Source organism: Boleophthalmus pectinirostris, unplaced genomic scaffold (assembly GCF_026225935.1).
Source record: "Boleophthalmus pectinirostris isolate CB_2022bp ecotype Guang Dong unplaced genomic scaffold, ASM2622593v1 HiC_scaffold_23, whole genome shotgun sequence".
Lineage (NCBI taxonomy): Eukaryota > Metazoa > Chordata > Actinopteri > Gobiiformes > Gobiidae > Boleophthalmus > Boleophthalmus pectinirostris.
In genome coordinates this window covers 21,067,302-21,082,280 of record NW_026571207.1, presented here as the reverse complement: position 1 = coordinate 21,082,280, position 14,979 = coordinate 21,067,302, and the positions used below count along the sequence as shown (strand labels likewise).

Below are 14,979 nucleotides of genomic sequence, written 5' to 3'. Positions count from 1 at the left end.
CTTCAGGAGTTTTCTGAAGTGAGCTTTTCATTCAGAGCAGAATCCCGCCTGAATTTGAAGAAGTGTAAACAGGAGCACGTGGTTAGTGTTATCTCTTTATTCGGTCCAATAAACTGTAACATGAGGAGGGGGCTGTTGGCACGTGGAGCAGGGGTGTGAGTGCATGCGTGCTTGTGTGTCTGTTTGGACCCTTGGACAGACTGACAGAGGCAGGGGCGGCTGCTAAAAAAGGTCAGGTGGTAGGGTCTGGTAGTATTCCTGTCCTTGAGGGAGTGGATAGCATAACACTAGTCTGCAGCCTTCAAGAGACAGAGTGGAGTTATATTCAACATTTTTTTGTAGGAAAGAATATTCTTGTACTTACATTTACCAAAATCTCTCACTATTGCCAGTGTAAACTTGATAGCAGAACCTAAGTACCCAGTTGGTGGTGTTGTTAACTTGTCTTTATTCTAATTTGATTTAGATTAATAAAAAATTTGTTATTTCCCACAAAATGTTTTTCATGGTTGTAAGCCCTTCGGGGTTAATTATTAACAATGACTGTTACAGGTGTTAAACATGTTAGTTCAGCACAGGGTCTGTTTAGTTCCACTCACACAGTGTTATTGACACAACCTCAGTTTATGCAAACATGGCTGCACTCCAATGATCAGACTTTACTAAATTTGAATCTAACACTGATTATGTCTTGAGACATTTTTATTTTCCCCCAAATTACATAATAAGAAATACTACATATGTCCATAATTAGCCGATATTTGGCCCCCATATTTTTTGCACTGCCCAAGTCTCTGTGCCTATGTGACATTCCCAGTTTGTCCTCAGTGCATCAGATTTGTCTTTTTGAGTAGATTAAATGAGTGAAAATATGAATTTACCGGTATATCCAGTAGATAAATACAGATAGATATATACATTTACACATATACACATGCACACATACAGTATATACATAGATAAATACATTTTCTTATCCTTCATTATTATCTGTTAAGTTATAAATTAATCTGTAAACATAATATTGTTATCGGTATCAGCTAAAAAAAATCCATCCATCCCTATTATAAATCAACCAATCGATATATTGGTCCACCTTTAATTAAATCATATGCTTCTCTATATGTATATTTGCAATTCTTAACAAGAAATAGTAATTCTCTTATGGGGCATAGTGATTAGGCCTCATCTTAACACACATAGGGTCCTGCCTTTTCTCTGCTTGTTTTTAGAAGTTAAATAACACACATTTCTGTTGTTTGATCATTTGTAGTAATTGTTCTGCCCCACAAGAGGGCGCTCGTTCACAATTCAAAGAAGGCATCTGACTACTCATCTTGTTGAGTTTAGCCAAAATCTTTTGCAAGCATTTACACTGTACATGTGTTGTCAAGGCATAACACAGTATCAGATTTATAATTGGTTTTAGGTATATTTTATCGATATATATTTTACACGCTTTCATTGTGTTCTTTTTATTTAACGAAATACATACATTTTTCATGGACCTGATTGAAGTTACCAAGTATTTGGCCTACATTTTAGATTCAGCTGAATTTATATTTCTTCTATTCAGTGATGATCATTGTAGCCACATGATCAATGCAGTCCAACTTGTTTCCGTAACCCTTTCTATCTACAAGTTATCTAAGATTGTTGTTGAAAGTGTCTTGACACCCACGTGATTGCTCTGTGAAGTTGTATATTTTTGAACAAAATGTAGCCTGTGTTCTCAGTGAATATCTGTCCACACAAAGAGTACATTGTGTCTCTCATGCCATTCCTTCATAAATCTGACTTCCTCATATGGCACCTCTTAACCTAACCTACACCATCTGCTCGCTCCTTTGGCATTTCTGCACACCATTATACATTTTCTTCTGCAGTGACATCATTGGAGCAGGCTGCAGTGAGTGTAGAAGACAGGATGCCTCACATTCTTCAAATACTCCACACAGGATCTTAACTCTGCCTGTGAACACAACACCAGCCCTCAGGCCAGTGGAAAAATACAGACTGCATTCAGAGTAGTCAGGGTCCAAAAGGGGCAGTGTCAAAGGTCTGACCTTTGAGCATTTGCATTCATCATGTTGTGTGCAAATGTTTTTACACCAATCTACAATACCAGTTTAACAAAGGAAAGGTTCAAACACATAATGTTCTTGCCATATATAGTTTTTGTAGTATACATACATATATTGTGAGTATATTTGTACTGTTTTTTTTGTTTTGTTTTACCTTGCAGCAGCAATAATAGTATTACTCCTATCGCCCTTCCAAATGTAACAGTCTTGGAAGAACCAAAAAGATAATGGCATGTGATTGTGCAATGATTTTTATGCATTTAAAATCTTAATCTGCAACAGGCATTTTGTTTTCACAAATTATTTTTTGATTTATTAGCTATGGTTTACATTGTGTCCAAAGTTTTTTCAATTTTTTTTATGTCATATACAGCTTGACTCCTGACTGTCTAGTACACACCAACATACTTCATCCATTGTTTTACCTTTCAGACAGAGGAAAGGACCCTGCTGGCAAGGAAACGCTAATTCACACAGCCTATGTACGTAATATCCTGACAACATTCCCCTGGCTATACATATCCGAGGTTATCCTGGGAAAAATCTGCCCTTATCTCAGCTCTTGTCATGCAACACAAGCATGCTTGACCACTTTAGAGTTTGGCCTCTACAATCCGTATTTTAAAAGGCAGCAAATATGAATTCTTTCTGCATAACGCAAACCTAACTCTTTATTTTGCTTGCGTCATGGTGCATTTTCTAAACCACATAGAGATTTAGGAGTGGGTCTTTGTAGTCAAGTTTAGGACAAGCCACAACAGAGCACAGGGTGTCATAGGGGCCTGCCGTCATACTGGTAATCCTCTTTATATTTACAGCAGGTGAGGACGGGTCATGACTTCAGTTTATGAAATATGGCTTATAGCTCTCTTGCGTGTGTCGGTGGGTATTTATCACATTGTGGGGGCTAAAATCTCTAGAGAGCTGCACAAAAACCAGGTCCTCATGATGCAAATTTTTATTATTAGATCAACTGCATGGTTTAAAGATCAGATGTGGGTTAAAGTTAGGGTTTAGGTTAAGGTTAAGCAAGACGTAACTATGCTTAAGATTAAAATCAGTTTCTAGGAAATTAATGTAAGTCAGTGTAATGTTTCCAAGAAGCAAGGAAACTCAACGTGTGTGTGTTTGGGAGACTTAATCAAATTGGGAGCTCTATAAAGGGTGAGTGTAATTACTGAAGCGTTACTGTTAATCACATTCACACTATAGTAGTATAAACAATGGGTTTGACAGGCCTGTGGTGCTACATTATATTGCCTGTGTGTCCTCAAAGGAAGAGTGCCCATTGTGTGTGTGTCCTCAAAGGAAGATTGGTCATGTTAAATTAGGAAAGAAAATATTATCCGGTTGCAAATATTGCATCATTACCCATCAGTGCTTTGTGCAGTAAGGCTTTATTGTGTTGTTTTCTGTATGCGAACATGCCAGTTTCAGTTACTTCAGTTTTTATGGTTTTAATTATGAACTTTGTAATATTATCTATTCATTACTTTATGGTGCATTCACTGTTAGTCACATACCAAATCAAAAGTGGAACAAACAACTTGATGCATAATGTTACATGCTCAGACAAATCAGAACAAATCCACCCACCCAAAAGTGTGTAGTGCGATTCTAGCTCCCACAGATAAATGCTGTTATTGTGTTATTGGGCAAGACACTTAACCCATGTTGTCCCCATTGTCTGTGTACACTGGTGTATGAGTCTGTGTGTGAATGGGTCAGTGTTCCTTGACGTAAATTGCTTTGAGTGACTTGAAGGTAGAAAAGTAGTATATAAATGTGACCAGTTACCATTTAAATATCCTTATTAATTACAGAAGTTATTCCACCAATTATAACGAAAACCCTGACACATGTCTTGTTTATATACTGATAATACATAGTTGTATGACACTCATGTTAATAGCATATTCAAGCTAAGAGTAGTGTAGGCCTAAATTAATTATTCAATTGTCGACAGATCACAGTGTCATACAGCATAACACACATAGCATGTAAAGGGGTGGGGGTGTTTGCTACCCGTAGATGGCACTGGTGTTTGAGGCGTTATCTAACCTTTATTTTCATAGGGTACTGTTAATTAAATAGACTTTGATGTCAAAGTTGGAGCACAGTTGCTAAATGAAACAGCAAATTGCCAATGTAATTTCAACACTCCTCTGTAGAATTGGTTAAGAACACAGAAGATTAGCATTTATTTTTGGAAAACCTGCAAGAACAACAACAACTGAGTGTTTGTTTTTGTTTTGCCAGTTAATATGGGGTTAGCTATTTGTTATTCTGACTAATGCTCCAATGGTGACACCTTGACTTTGTCCCTCAGGGCTGTAATGCTGGTGGTCTGCCAATTGATAAGACCACCGCCCCCCCCTCCCCTCTCAGCATATCATAAAAGGCTCTTAACAACTTTCACACGCAGGCAGACACAGACACACTCCAGCCTTGCTCTGCACAGGGGACAACAGGAAGTCCAAAGGCACAAAGGCGGTGCAGATTGTGGTGGGTTCTGGGGGTGGGGGTATGCATATGTCACCACAGACCACCAAAGACCACCAAATGTGTGAGGGAGCTAGTGAACTAATGACAGTATTATGATTTAAACACAGGGCAAAGTCAAAGTCAGGGCATGTGTACAATGTGTACTAGTACATTCTTCAAGCGCATATGACAGGTTATTAATAGTTTGTATTTACATTATTTTATATTCAGGAGTTCTAAATCCTACAGATGACATAGGAAGAGAGATTCCACCCATACAGAGGAGATTCTCCCCCTATCCTTAAGCAAAACTTGGTGCAAGGACCTTTTTCGCAGTTTAAACATAAATTTAAATGTGCTGTCATAGGTTTGAGTTAGCTAAAGAATAACTTGGGTATATTATATGGCCAGTTTGGGCCACACCAAGGTGGAAGAAGTTTTCTAAGTTTCTTTTTATTGCTTCTATCAGTGTTTGGTAAAAATATATTATAACTGCATTAACAATTAAATAGCTTTTCCTCCTACACCTGAGGTGACGACCTCTACTCAGTTGTCTAGCCTGTAATACACTTCATAGCAGAAACACCTGTCTATTGGATAATCATATGCAGCCATTGCAGGTGTAGAAAAGCAATTGTTAATAATACATGGATCTATAATTTTATTATAGTTCTATGTAATGCTGTGACTTAATTACATTATCTTTTGGATAAGAGCAGAGTTAGAACTTTTTTTTTTTTAAGTTTTTTTCCACCTTGGCCCAGACAGGCCATTATTTAAATGACACAGACTTCACTTATAAGTTGTAAAATTCTGTGAGAAAGTACCCATATCTAGTTTAATTTTCCAATTTGGAGTTCCACTGAAAACCTTTGGGATCCATTAAGTTTTTCTCACACTCCTGAGGGTCACACTGTTTGTGCTTTGGCTAATTTGCAACCCAAACATATTCCTCTCCCTTTCACGGCCTGGTCTCCGCCTCCACCTCCCATTGGTGTGTGTGGCACAGGACACAAGGCCGGACCTCTTCAGAGCCTTCAACGCTCTTTAGTGGTCACACTTTTCCCAAACGCCTTGCAGCTGTTGCTATTGTGGCTGTGGAGGGGAGGAGGGCTGCTTGGGTGATGCTCAGACCTCCTGCTGCTCCTGCGCCTTGCACAATGACATGAGAACGTGGCCAAAACAAAGCTCTACAATGTGATGTCATGGTCCTTATGGTGGGGTTGAGTTTTTTGGTAGTAGTGATTCATAAGATTCCTCTGCACATGGATTGGCCAATGAGAATATAACATTCAGGAGTAGCTGCCAGTTTTTATTTGTCAATATTGCTTTTTCTTGTTAACCCTACCACTCAAGAAAAAAAACTTGAGATCACTTTTTCAGTACAAAAGTTCAATGATTTATTTAACAGTATAAAAAACAACATTTAGCAAACATATGCAAAAATAGATAAAGAAATATATTACTTTACTTAAATAAATATGTCAGTTTGCAGTCACTTCTGACCACTCAACCCCATTTAGTCTCTTTGGGGTTCTTCTGAGTCAGTGCTGCAGTACACAGTACAAACATGAGGTATTCATTGGTCAGTTTTCCTCAACATGTCAGTTTTAGCTTGGCTAGGGTACAAGGTGTCAAAGGCATGTGTCAGTAATGGGAGATCATTGACCTTATATTCAAGTGCCACGTCAACAATAACAAAAATGGGGATACATTCATTGTTTGTCAAAATGTTACTTCAACTGTCCAAGCTGTGCAAAAGATTTGTGTGCTACTTTTACCACAAGGACGAAAGATTTGACCAAGAAAAACAAATATTCCTGAGACACATTTGTAGAAGAAATGATTAGAAATGATTATCTAAAGGCAAAGGCAAACTGAGTAACTTTCAGCCCTTGTTGTTTAAACTGTGAAGTATTGCTCACATTCTTACAGCGGGTTCAACTAAAATACTGCCTGATGGTAGACATCAAATCTCCCATTGAAATATGTATAGCCAAAAGACTTGGCCAGTCAGATGAACTACTCCCAAACAGTTTAGTGATAGATAACCAGTATTATCTAAAGTGTATTTCAGAGCAGCTCATTTGTTAGTTCATTCTCATAGTCTGTCTCAGCAGCTGGGTGAGGTGGTAATGGGGCTGTGGAGGAAGGATCGCTGTCCTGCTGACGAGTGAACGGGGATGGACACAGGGAAGTTGAAGACGGTGCTGGTGTTGCCAAGGGCCGGGCTGCCCGCCTCTGTGGAGCAGCTGGAGGTAGCCAGGACCTGGGACTCAAATTGAAGCAGCTGACCCATGAAGCTGAAGTTTGGGGAGATGATGCTGCGCCGCTGTTTGACAAATTCAAAGGCCTCGTCCAGCTTCACACGGTTTGTGCGCATCAGGTAGGCCAGACAGATGGTAGCAGAGCGGGAAATGCCAGCCTGACAGTGGACAAAGACACGTCCTCCCTTATTTCTAATGGAGTCTGTAGAGAAATAATACAGAGGATTAGTCACCTGTACATATTAATGAGGGAATAAAATATGCAAAAACGGCCGTTACTGGAAGACGCCAGAACTATTTACTTGTTACAAATTCAGTGACCATTTATATTCAAGAAGGCCATTAGGAGGCAGGAACAGTGTTAATAGGGGTGCATGGCGGGAGCTGGAGGCTAATTCCCTGAGGGGGGCTCCTGAATGCACACAAAAGAGGGGAGCAGACCCCCGCTGGGTGCATTGATCTGGTGGAAGGCCAGCCGTGACTGAGGAGAAATTGGCTTTTGTTCCCATAGAACAAAGAGCGGTGTGTGGAGGGGGGCCATTCAAACCAACCAGACAGCTCACAACGGAACCCGCTTGGAACCTCACAATGAAAAAAGGGCTTCCCTTCTTGAGGAATGATGATGTAAACGCTATTGTAAGAGTGGGTAGCCTGTGCCAAGCCAGCTGGCCAGTTTTGGAGGGAACTTTTTAAAATTTAAATCTGGAAGTAAACAAGGAAGAGGGGGGAGGGGAGAGCTGTTTGTATTTCAACAGGCTCTAGCCCTGAGGTGACAGCTGGGAGAGATCTCTCACATTTTGGCATTTGCAAAGTATAAAGTGAGCTAAAATAACAGCTATAAACACTTACCGATAAACTCTATGGCCTCGTTGAACCAGGAGCTGATATCAGCTTTGTGGTTGTCCTCCACAGGGATGCTTTTGTACTGATAGGAGTCTTCAAAGTGGTTTGGGCAGTTGGCCGAAACATTGATAAGGGCAGTGATGCCCAGCATATCTAGCATGTCCTTTCTGGAAGCGTGGTAGGCACTGCCAAGGTACAAGAAGGGCAGGATCTCCACAGGACCACCCTACATAAAGACAAAACTATCAGAATACAAACAAACTAACAATTTCAAAGCCAATAGGAAAGTTTAGAATGCCTATAAAATAATTCAAAAGACGCAAACCTGGTCATATAGGGGGGTATTGCATGGACTACAGCCTGGTCCTGCACTCTCTGGGTGGCTGGAGCTGAGGGGTAGACTGAGCCCCTGCGGAGGGGTGGGTTTAGTGCACATCTCTGGATATTCCGTGGAAAAGGCATCAAATCCACCTGTAAAAGTTAAGAATAAAATAGAGGTCAGATGACAGCACACGCTAACATTTAAACGCAGGACTCAAAATAGACGACAACTGCTCATGGGGCTATTTAGGAACATTGTTTACACCCACACCAGCTGCTACTGTGATGACAGCTGAAAAGCACAAATGCGCTCTGACTCTGGTTTACGCATATAATGTTTTTTAAAGTGAAACTACATTTGTTTTTATCCCTTACCTTTCAGAATAAAAACACGGACTCCACAAGGGTCGCGGCATAGAGCTGTAACAGCAACCATCAGAGTCCCGTCTTTCTTGGCCTGACTTAAGTCCATACTCCTGTCGTCCAGCAGCACTACAGACTGGTAGTCTCCGGACAGAAGCCGACATCTCGTATCCTCGTTTGGTACAATGTGTTCGAGTCCCAGGCCTCCCCTCGCCCTCCTCCGTACGATAGTACTGAAGCGGACATTACTGGAGCCCGCGATGTGGGAAGAGTTGAACGACAGGAAAGAGCGGCAGTCGAGCACAAGGCAGCTCGGCACGTCGTCCTCCAGAAAGCCGTGGAGGGACGCACAGTCGATGGTCGGGACCTCCATTATGACCATAGTAGGACGGCGCGAATGAAACAGTAAATCCAGATACATAAAGCGTGGACCGCGGGACAGGGAAAAGTAGCTTGAAATCGGAGCGCTTCCTTTGATAAGTTAGGCGGGAGTCCTTTGTTCCGAGTGAACGAGTTGAAATACTAAACAAAAAAGTGTAGAACTAAAAGAGATATTCCTTTCCTTCTCAAGTGTTATTGCGTCTTAAGGTCTTTTTATTGAAGTTTTAATAGTCAATTTTATTGCGAGTTGCGCTTGACGCGCTTACTGCCGCTTTTATAGGCGCGTGGTATGAATGAGGAACTGTTGACGTCAAATCCCGCCCCCATTGGCTGATTGCCAAAGCGCAGACGTCACCACGTACGCCCATATGCGTACGCCTTTCATGGAGTGGAGGGGGGAGGGGAACTGCTGAACAGGACCTGCCATAGACTAGAGACCATAGACCGGTCTAAGCGGGATATCTCTGCAGAGGTGCAGCACACGTACTAAGCGTGAGCGCGCACTGTGTGGTTTGTGGTTTGTGAAGACAGTTCACTTTTTAAAGCGCGCGTTTGACTTCTATTTGTGTCATGATATTGCATATTTGCACAGAGATAGGCCATGGCTGACTGGTTAAACTTAAATTAGGCTAACCAGATTTAGGATAACCAAAATTTAGACCACCCACTTTTTAATATATTTATAGAAAATAAACAATTTCTCAATGGAGTGGCCTTTGTGTTACACTTACCATATTTAGTCTGTGTGCAACTTGCTGTGCATGGCTATATTGTAGGATATATTAAATTAGGCATCTTGATTTAATAACATTGTGACACAAGTTATCAAACAAATCATACCAAATAAAGATGGGTTAGTTTCAAAGCCAGCTAACGTGAATTCAGGAATCTGACAAATTTTCCATGATGATTCATGTGTTTAATTAGATTTCTATTTTGCCTCTTCACCTGAGAGTTTACAAATAACAAGATAATAGGTAAATATCTGCCACTAGGGTCATAAACGTTCAGTCTTGTTTTTATTGGCCATAGGTACATAGTGTTCAATGCGCCGAGAATAAGGCTGACCATAAAAGTTAATCACTGTATAGAAATCTGAAGTCCAGTAAATTTCCACACTGTGAAAACAAAAAACTGCCAGGAATAAAAGAACAAATGGACATCACAACTTTATTTCTAACTTGATTATTACTGGATTTTTCTCTCATAATGTCTCCTTTTGTCACTTTGGGAAACCCTTTTGATTCAAGGTGTGGTTTAGGAGTTGTGTGTGGGCAAATTTCACGAGACAGCAGGGGAATGATAAAGAGATTTTTGGTGACAGCCGTGTGAATCGTTACTTCCTAAAACTCAGAACCTGTGAGTCAGAGGTGGTTTGTTGTGAAACGTGTGTTTACTAAGCACATCTCAAAACACTTGTCACATTGCCCAAACAGTTATATATACCACTTCCTCTTTCATTTTGAGAATTTATGATAAACATTATGACAACAACAGTTACGGAAATACAATGTTACAACGCATAATTTTTTTCTATACCCCTTGAAATTACTATAGGATACACATCACAATTTATATACTTTTTCATTTTATTATGTGACTGTTCAAGATGTCAAGTTGTCAGATTTTTCAGAGATAAAGAAGTTAATGTTTTATCCTATAAAACAAATTGAGTACTGTAGCTTTTACTGTAATTGTTCCCTATGACCTCTTATCTATAACTGTGATATACTGTATATATTACTGTTTCAATTTTTTACTTTACTTGCACATATTAATTTATGTAATTGTTTGACACTTTTTGTTTGACACTTATTTAGATTTTTTTAATTACCATTTATATTTTCTCTTTGTTGTTATATTACATTATGATGTGTGAGCTACTGTGTCCAAGTAATTTCACATGTGGATGAATCAAGTTCGTCCTAGTCTAAATCTAAGTACGTACTATTGCTGTGTCTCTACAGGCAGACAAGTTCATTGTTCACTTTCAGTATTCCTTACATAAATCCATTTGTCATTCTGCCCTCATATCACCTGTACTGAAACACATTGGCCAGTACTGTTCTATTCAGGTGAATGGAAATAGACCGGTTATTGTGAGAGAGGAAGGGGGAAGGGAGGGGAAGCTTTGAGAAAAGAAACTGCACCAATCACAACAGAGTGCAAGACTTCTCTGCTCCATGAGATGAGTCAACTGTGAGGCACATGCCGTAAAGCTGGAATGTTACACACTTTACATCAGAGGGGTCAATCTACAACAGGCTGTACAAAACACTACGTTCTCACTAGTGTATTACGGGCATCAGACAGAAACAGTGACGACAAACAGCTGATTCTTGTCTTTTGAGGAACTTAATTATACACTGATATTTGGCCTGATATTTGTATATTCTTTTGCCCTGTCAGTTTAAAAGTTGTTCTTTCATCAAAACTAAATGTTATACTATGTTATACTACTACTGTGTTATGCTATTATGCTATTTTTTGTTGTTTTCTTTACTATAGCCACAGACACAATTCAAACTTTGGTTTTGTACATTTTACTGAGCTTGTTTTTGTTTTATTGAGCCAGTACTTTTAATTGTGATTTTTATTCTAATAATAATACACAGCCCAAGATTCAGAACAGGAAGTGAAAGAGAGGATGACAAAGAGGCATTTCCTGCGGTTCCGCCACACTGTAGCTTGCTGTCATCGTGTCTGTTTACTGTCATAGTCACTACTGGCAACTCTGAACTGTCTCTGGGAAAATACAGGGTATGTCCTGAGTTTGGTGCCCCAACATTACATTACACAATTGGAGTGCATAGTTTCAACCACAGCAAAACTTTAAGTATATTGAGCCTCAGTGTTGGGAAGAATATATGTACCAAAAATACATATTCTGAATACAGTTACTTTTTTAAATTAAAAAGAATAAATGCCAGTACTTTATCCCGAAAAAAACAATAATAATAATAAAAAATACTTTTGTGGTGTGTGCATGTGTGATTTTCAATTTAATTAAGCATACATTTATGCACACGAAACAGTGCAACAAAAATAAAGCTGTTGGTAATTATGTTATGTTTTTTATGCCATGATATAATGCAACATGATGTAAAAGTATCTAAGTATTCAGAATACAGCCTTCTAATTGGACCATGTATCGGAATACGTTGCAAATTGCATTTTAATTTGAATATTCAGAATTCTGTAACTAAACAGATTTTCAAAGTATTCTTCACATATCTGTAGAACATTGCTGTAATAAGCCTATAAAATAAGCAATACTGTATAAGATATGTTGTCACAGCTAGCCCTATAACATCATAATCAACTTAGACAGACAATTGATGAGGCCTGTATGTTAAAACTACACAATGGGAAAAGGCCTGTCATCCAACTTGTTCCCATGGAAGTGTTATTCCTTTGCTTAAAATGTTCCACAAAACAAATGTATCCCCGTGGAAACAAGCATATTTACCAGGTCAAGTTACAGGTCAGATCTATGGAGAGACAAGTTTCCTCACAGTATGTTTTTCAAGGTATTTTGGAGGGGGGGGGGTTTAATAATATAAGATATATCAGTTTAATGAATTTATTTGTTTATTTTAACAGGGACAGTGTACATTTATAAACCCTACCCACTGTAAATGTACCAGAATTTGGCAAAAGACCACTTTAGTCTACTTAAAATCAACACTCATTAAACATGAAAAGAACCAACATAATACTGGAGATTATGGTAGTGAAAGCAGAATTCATTACAGTTTATAGTCTAGTTAAAATGGCTTTCACATATTTGAACAGAAACACACTGGCTGAATGCTCTTTTCTGGAGAGGAACGACACAGTTTGCCCCTCTGCTTACCTCTTACACATACGCACTAAGTGGAGATGACAAACCATGTGCCCTTAGGGGTGCCCAAAGTAGGTTCTGAGATTTTAAGAAGAAGCCATTTTGTATAGAGAAGACTATCAGGAGATGGAACAGAGACCAATATGGTCCAGCTCCCATTTAGATCAGTTTACTCATGGATATGTTTGCAGAAATACATTGGTGCCCCTAAAAGTTGTGTTACAATGAAGGAAATGATGTGTTCTCAAAATGTGCTATATTAATAAATTTGATTTGATTACAGATCCAATCCAAGTTTTTGTAGACCTTTAGCATATTTTATAAGCAAGATACATAATTATAACTTTCATTTCAAAGTGGTTTTAAAGCTTTCAGTGTAGTAGATGTTTCACTCCAAGATGTTTAATTAGTCAAGGCTTGTATTTATAAATCCATGAGGCTACCTGATAGTTTACCTACAGCTTCTGTGGTGTTATATGAATGCCATGAATGAAATGTATGACTCGAATGATCTACTGCTATTTATGTATATATTTATTCATTTTTTGTACGTTATCTGTCCACTTTTCAGTATTAACCACATAAATCACATAGTTTAAGTAAAAAATTAAAAACTTATTTTCTGTTTTGCTCTGATCGGAAGGAGAATCACGAGTCCCCGGAAGTTTCTCTTGGCCAATCAAATTTTGCAAAGCGTCCTATGCTGACGTCAGCCCGGTACCGATGAACACCCGGTAGCAGCGAAGAAATTCCCTATGTTTGCCTTTTGTTTATAGTTTTATCCCGTTAAATTCCCGGTTTCAGACGTGAAAGCATCATGCCGTTCGATGTGAGGAGGTGAGTTTCTGGTTTCGCCGTTACGGGCTGCAGATGAGAGCGGACAGCTGTGGCTTTTAGCGGACTTTAGGCTCTGTATGAATGTAGAGATGCTAGCATGTTGTTCATGTGGGAGTCAACGTGGATCTGTATGGTTAGCTTTCACTACGAATGGCTTGCATTTCATTATAAGAGAATAAGACAGCTGTTTAACTTTTTTTTTTTTTTTTTTTGTGCTTAGTTTTGCGGTGAAGTTTGCGCCATATTTCTCCACTTGTGGTCTCATGCCCCAAGGCTTCAAACACTCCCTTATGTCAACAAAGACAATTACCTGTATCAGTTATCATTCAGTGATGTAATGATCCCTCTTATATTTCACACAACAAACCCCTAATACACAAAGATGTGCATTCAATGCCCTCAGGCTCCAATAAACACTGACCTCTGCTTCTTGGGAATAGTGACTCACTGACTCCATTGAAACTTCAATGACAGCTGATAGTCACACCTCTCGACGTCAACACTAGTCACAGTCAAATGCATTGCCCTAATCAAACTGAAGGATGTTTATTTATCTTTAAGACTATTTACACATTGCAACAGGGACTGTCACACAACTCTACCCTATTACCTTAACCCTCGCCTGACAACTTCTATAGGGATTGTCTACACACTGGATCATAACCCATACATAACCTTTGAGAAAATGCCTCTAGGTACCTCTTTTTGTATCAAAAAATTTCTACACAGACATTCAGCATCCCCTCACTACTTGTTCCTAATTGAATAGTTCTGGTAAATTATTTAATCAAATGTGTTTGATTGTCCTATTGTTCATATTTAGGGCTAAATGTGCTTGTGTTTTAAAATGGTAATTACATGCCTTTTAGACTTAACAGTGTGGAAATGTCCCTCATCTAATGTGGTCATTTTGCAAACCATAACAAAAAATAAAAATCTGTAACGCCCAGTTGTAAGAAAGGTAATTTGTTTGAGACATCCATGCAGCCTGCCAAACTGATTCAATCTGACAGTTTTTTTAAGAACTAATGTAATATTGTGAGGGTTAGGGACTGCTGCTAGTTATAGTTTTCTTATTTCTTGTAAAAGGGCCTGATGTTAGCATTACTTGATAGTTCTCATGCTTGCACCAGAAACTAGACATGGGTTCTGGGCATTGTGAAATGTTAACTGTTGTATTTTTTTACACTTGTTTCTTAGTTCTTAGTAGTTTTTTTGAGAAATGACATCACTGAAGTGTCACTCAGTTTTTCTTTGTGTTTTTGATCCCGTGCTCACTGGCCCTGACTGTTTGCCTTTGACAGCTCCTCACATTATGTCATGTGTTTGCTCACGTAGGTGTCGTGGATGCTGAGGTAGTGTTTGCTGCAGCTGTTGGGTCATTTATACTCACACCAGCTCTCAGAAGACTCCATGTGTTTATCGGTGTGCATTACACTTGAGTGGACACCTCCTCTCTCTCAACACTGTTTTGACTCAAAGTTCACGTACATTCTGCAGATGAATAAATTAAAGATCTGTCCGCATGGAGCCTCTGTCATTTATGATCTGAGCT

General features: G+C 39.2%; 1 protein-coding gene and 1 non-coding gene across 2 annotated transcripts; one reads left to right on the top strand and one right to left on the bottom strand.

Annotated features, from left to right (window-relative positions):
• Window positions 1-5,943: 5,943 nt before the first annotated feature.
• Window positions 5,944-9,004, bottom strand: dusp1 (dual specificity phosphatase 1). The gene is made up of 4 exons (XM_020928422.2): window positions 8,375-9,004; window positions 8,004-8,149; window positions 7,685-7,904; window positions 5,944-7,037 (listed from the first exon to the last, which is right to left on the bottom strand). Exons 1-4 carry the CDS (start codon window positions 8,781-8,783, stop codon window positions 6,682-6,684), a joined length of 1,131 nt encoding a protein of 376 aa, XP_020784081.1. The 5' UTR covers window positions 8,784-9,004; the 3' UTR covers window positions 5,944-6,681.
• A 4,271-nt stretch (window positions 9,005-13,275) lies between these two features.
• LOC110163420 (uncharacterized) lies at window positions 13,276-14,954 on the top strand. The gene is made up of 2 exons (XR_008632979.1): window positions 13,276-13,424; window positions 14,763-14,954. It is a non-coding gene; the product is annotated as an uncharacterized LOC110163420 (transcript).
• Window positions 14,955-14,979: the final 25 nt, after the last annotated feature.

Coding starts and splice junctions, on each gene's coding strand:
- dusp1 (XM_020928422.2), bottom strand. CDS start 8,783: ATGTATCTGGATTTACTGTTTCATTCGCGCCGTCCTACTATGGTCATA. Junction 8,150..8,374: donor CCGTGTTTTTATTCTGAAAG/GTAAGGGATAAA, acceptor TAACTTTTACAG/GTGGATTTGATGCCTTTTCC. Junction 7,038..7,684: donor CGAGGCCATAGAGTTTATCG/GTAAGTGTTTAT, acceptor ATTTCTCTACAG/ACTCCATTAGAAATAAGGGA.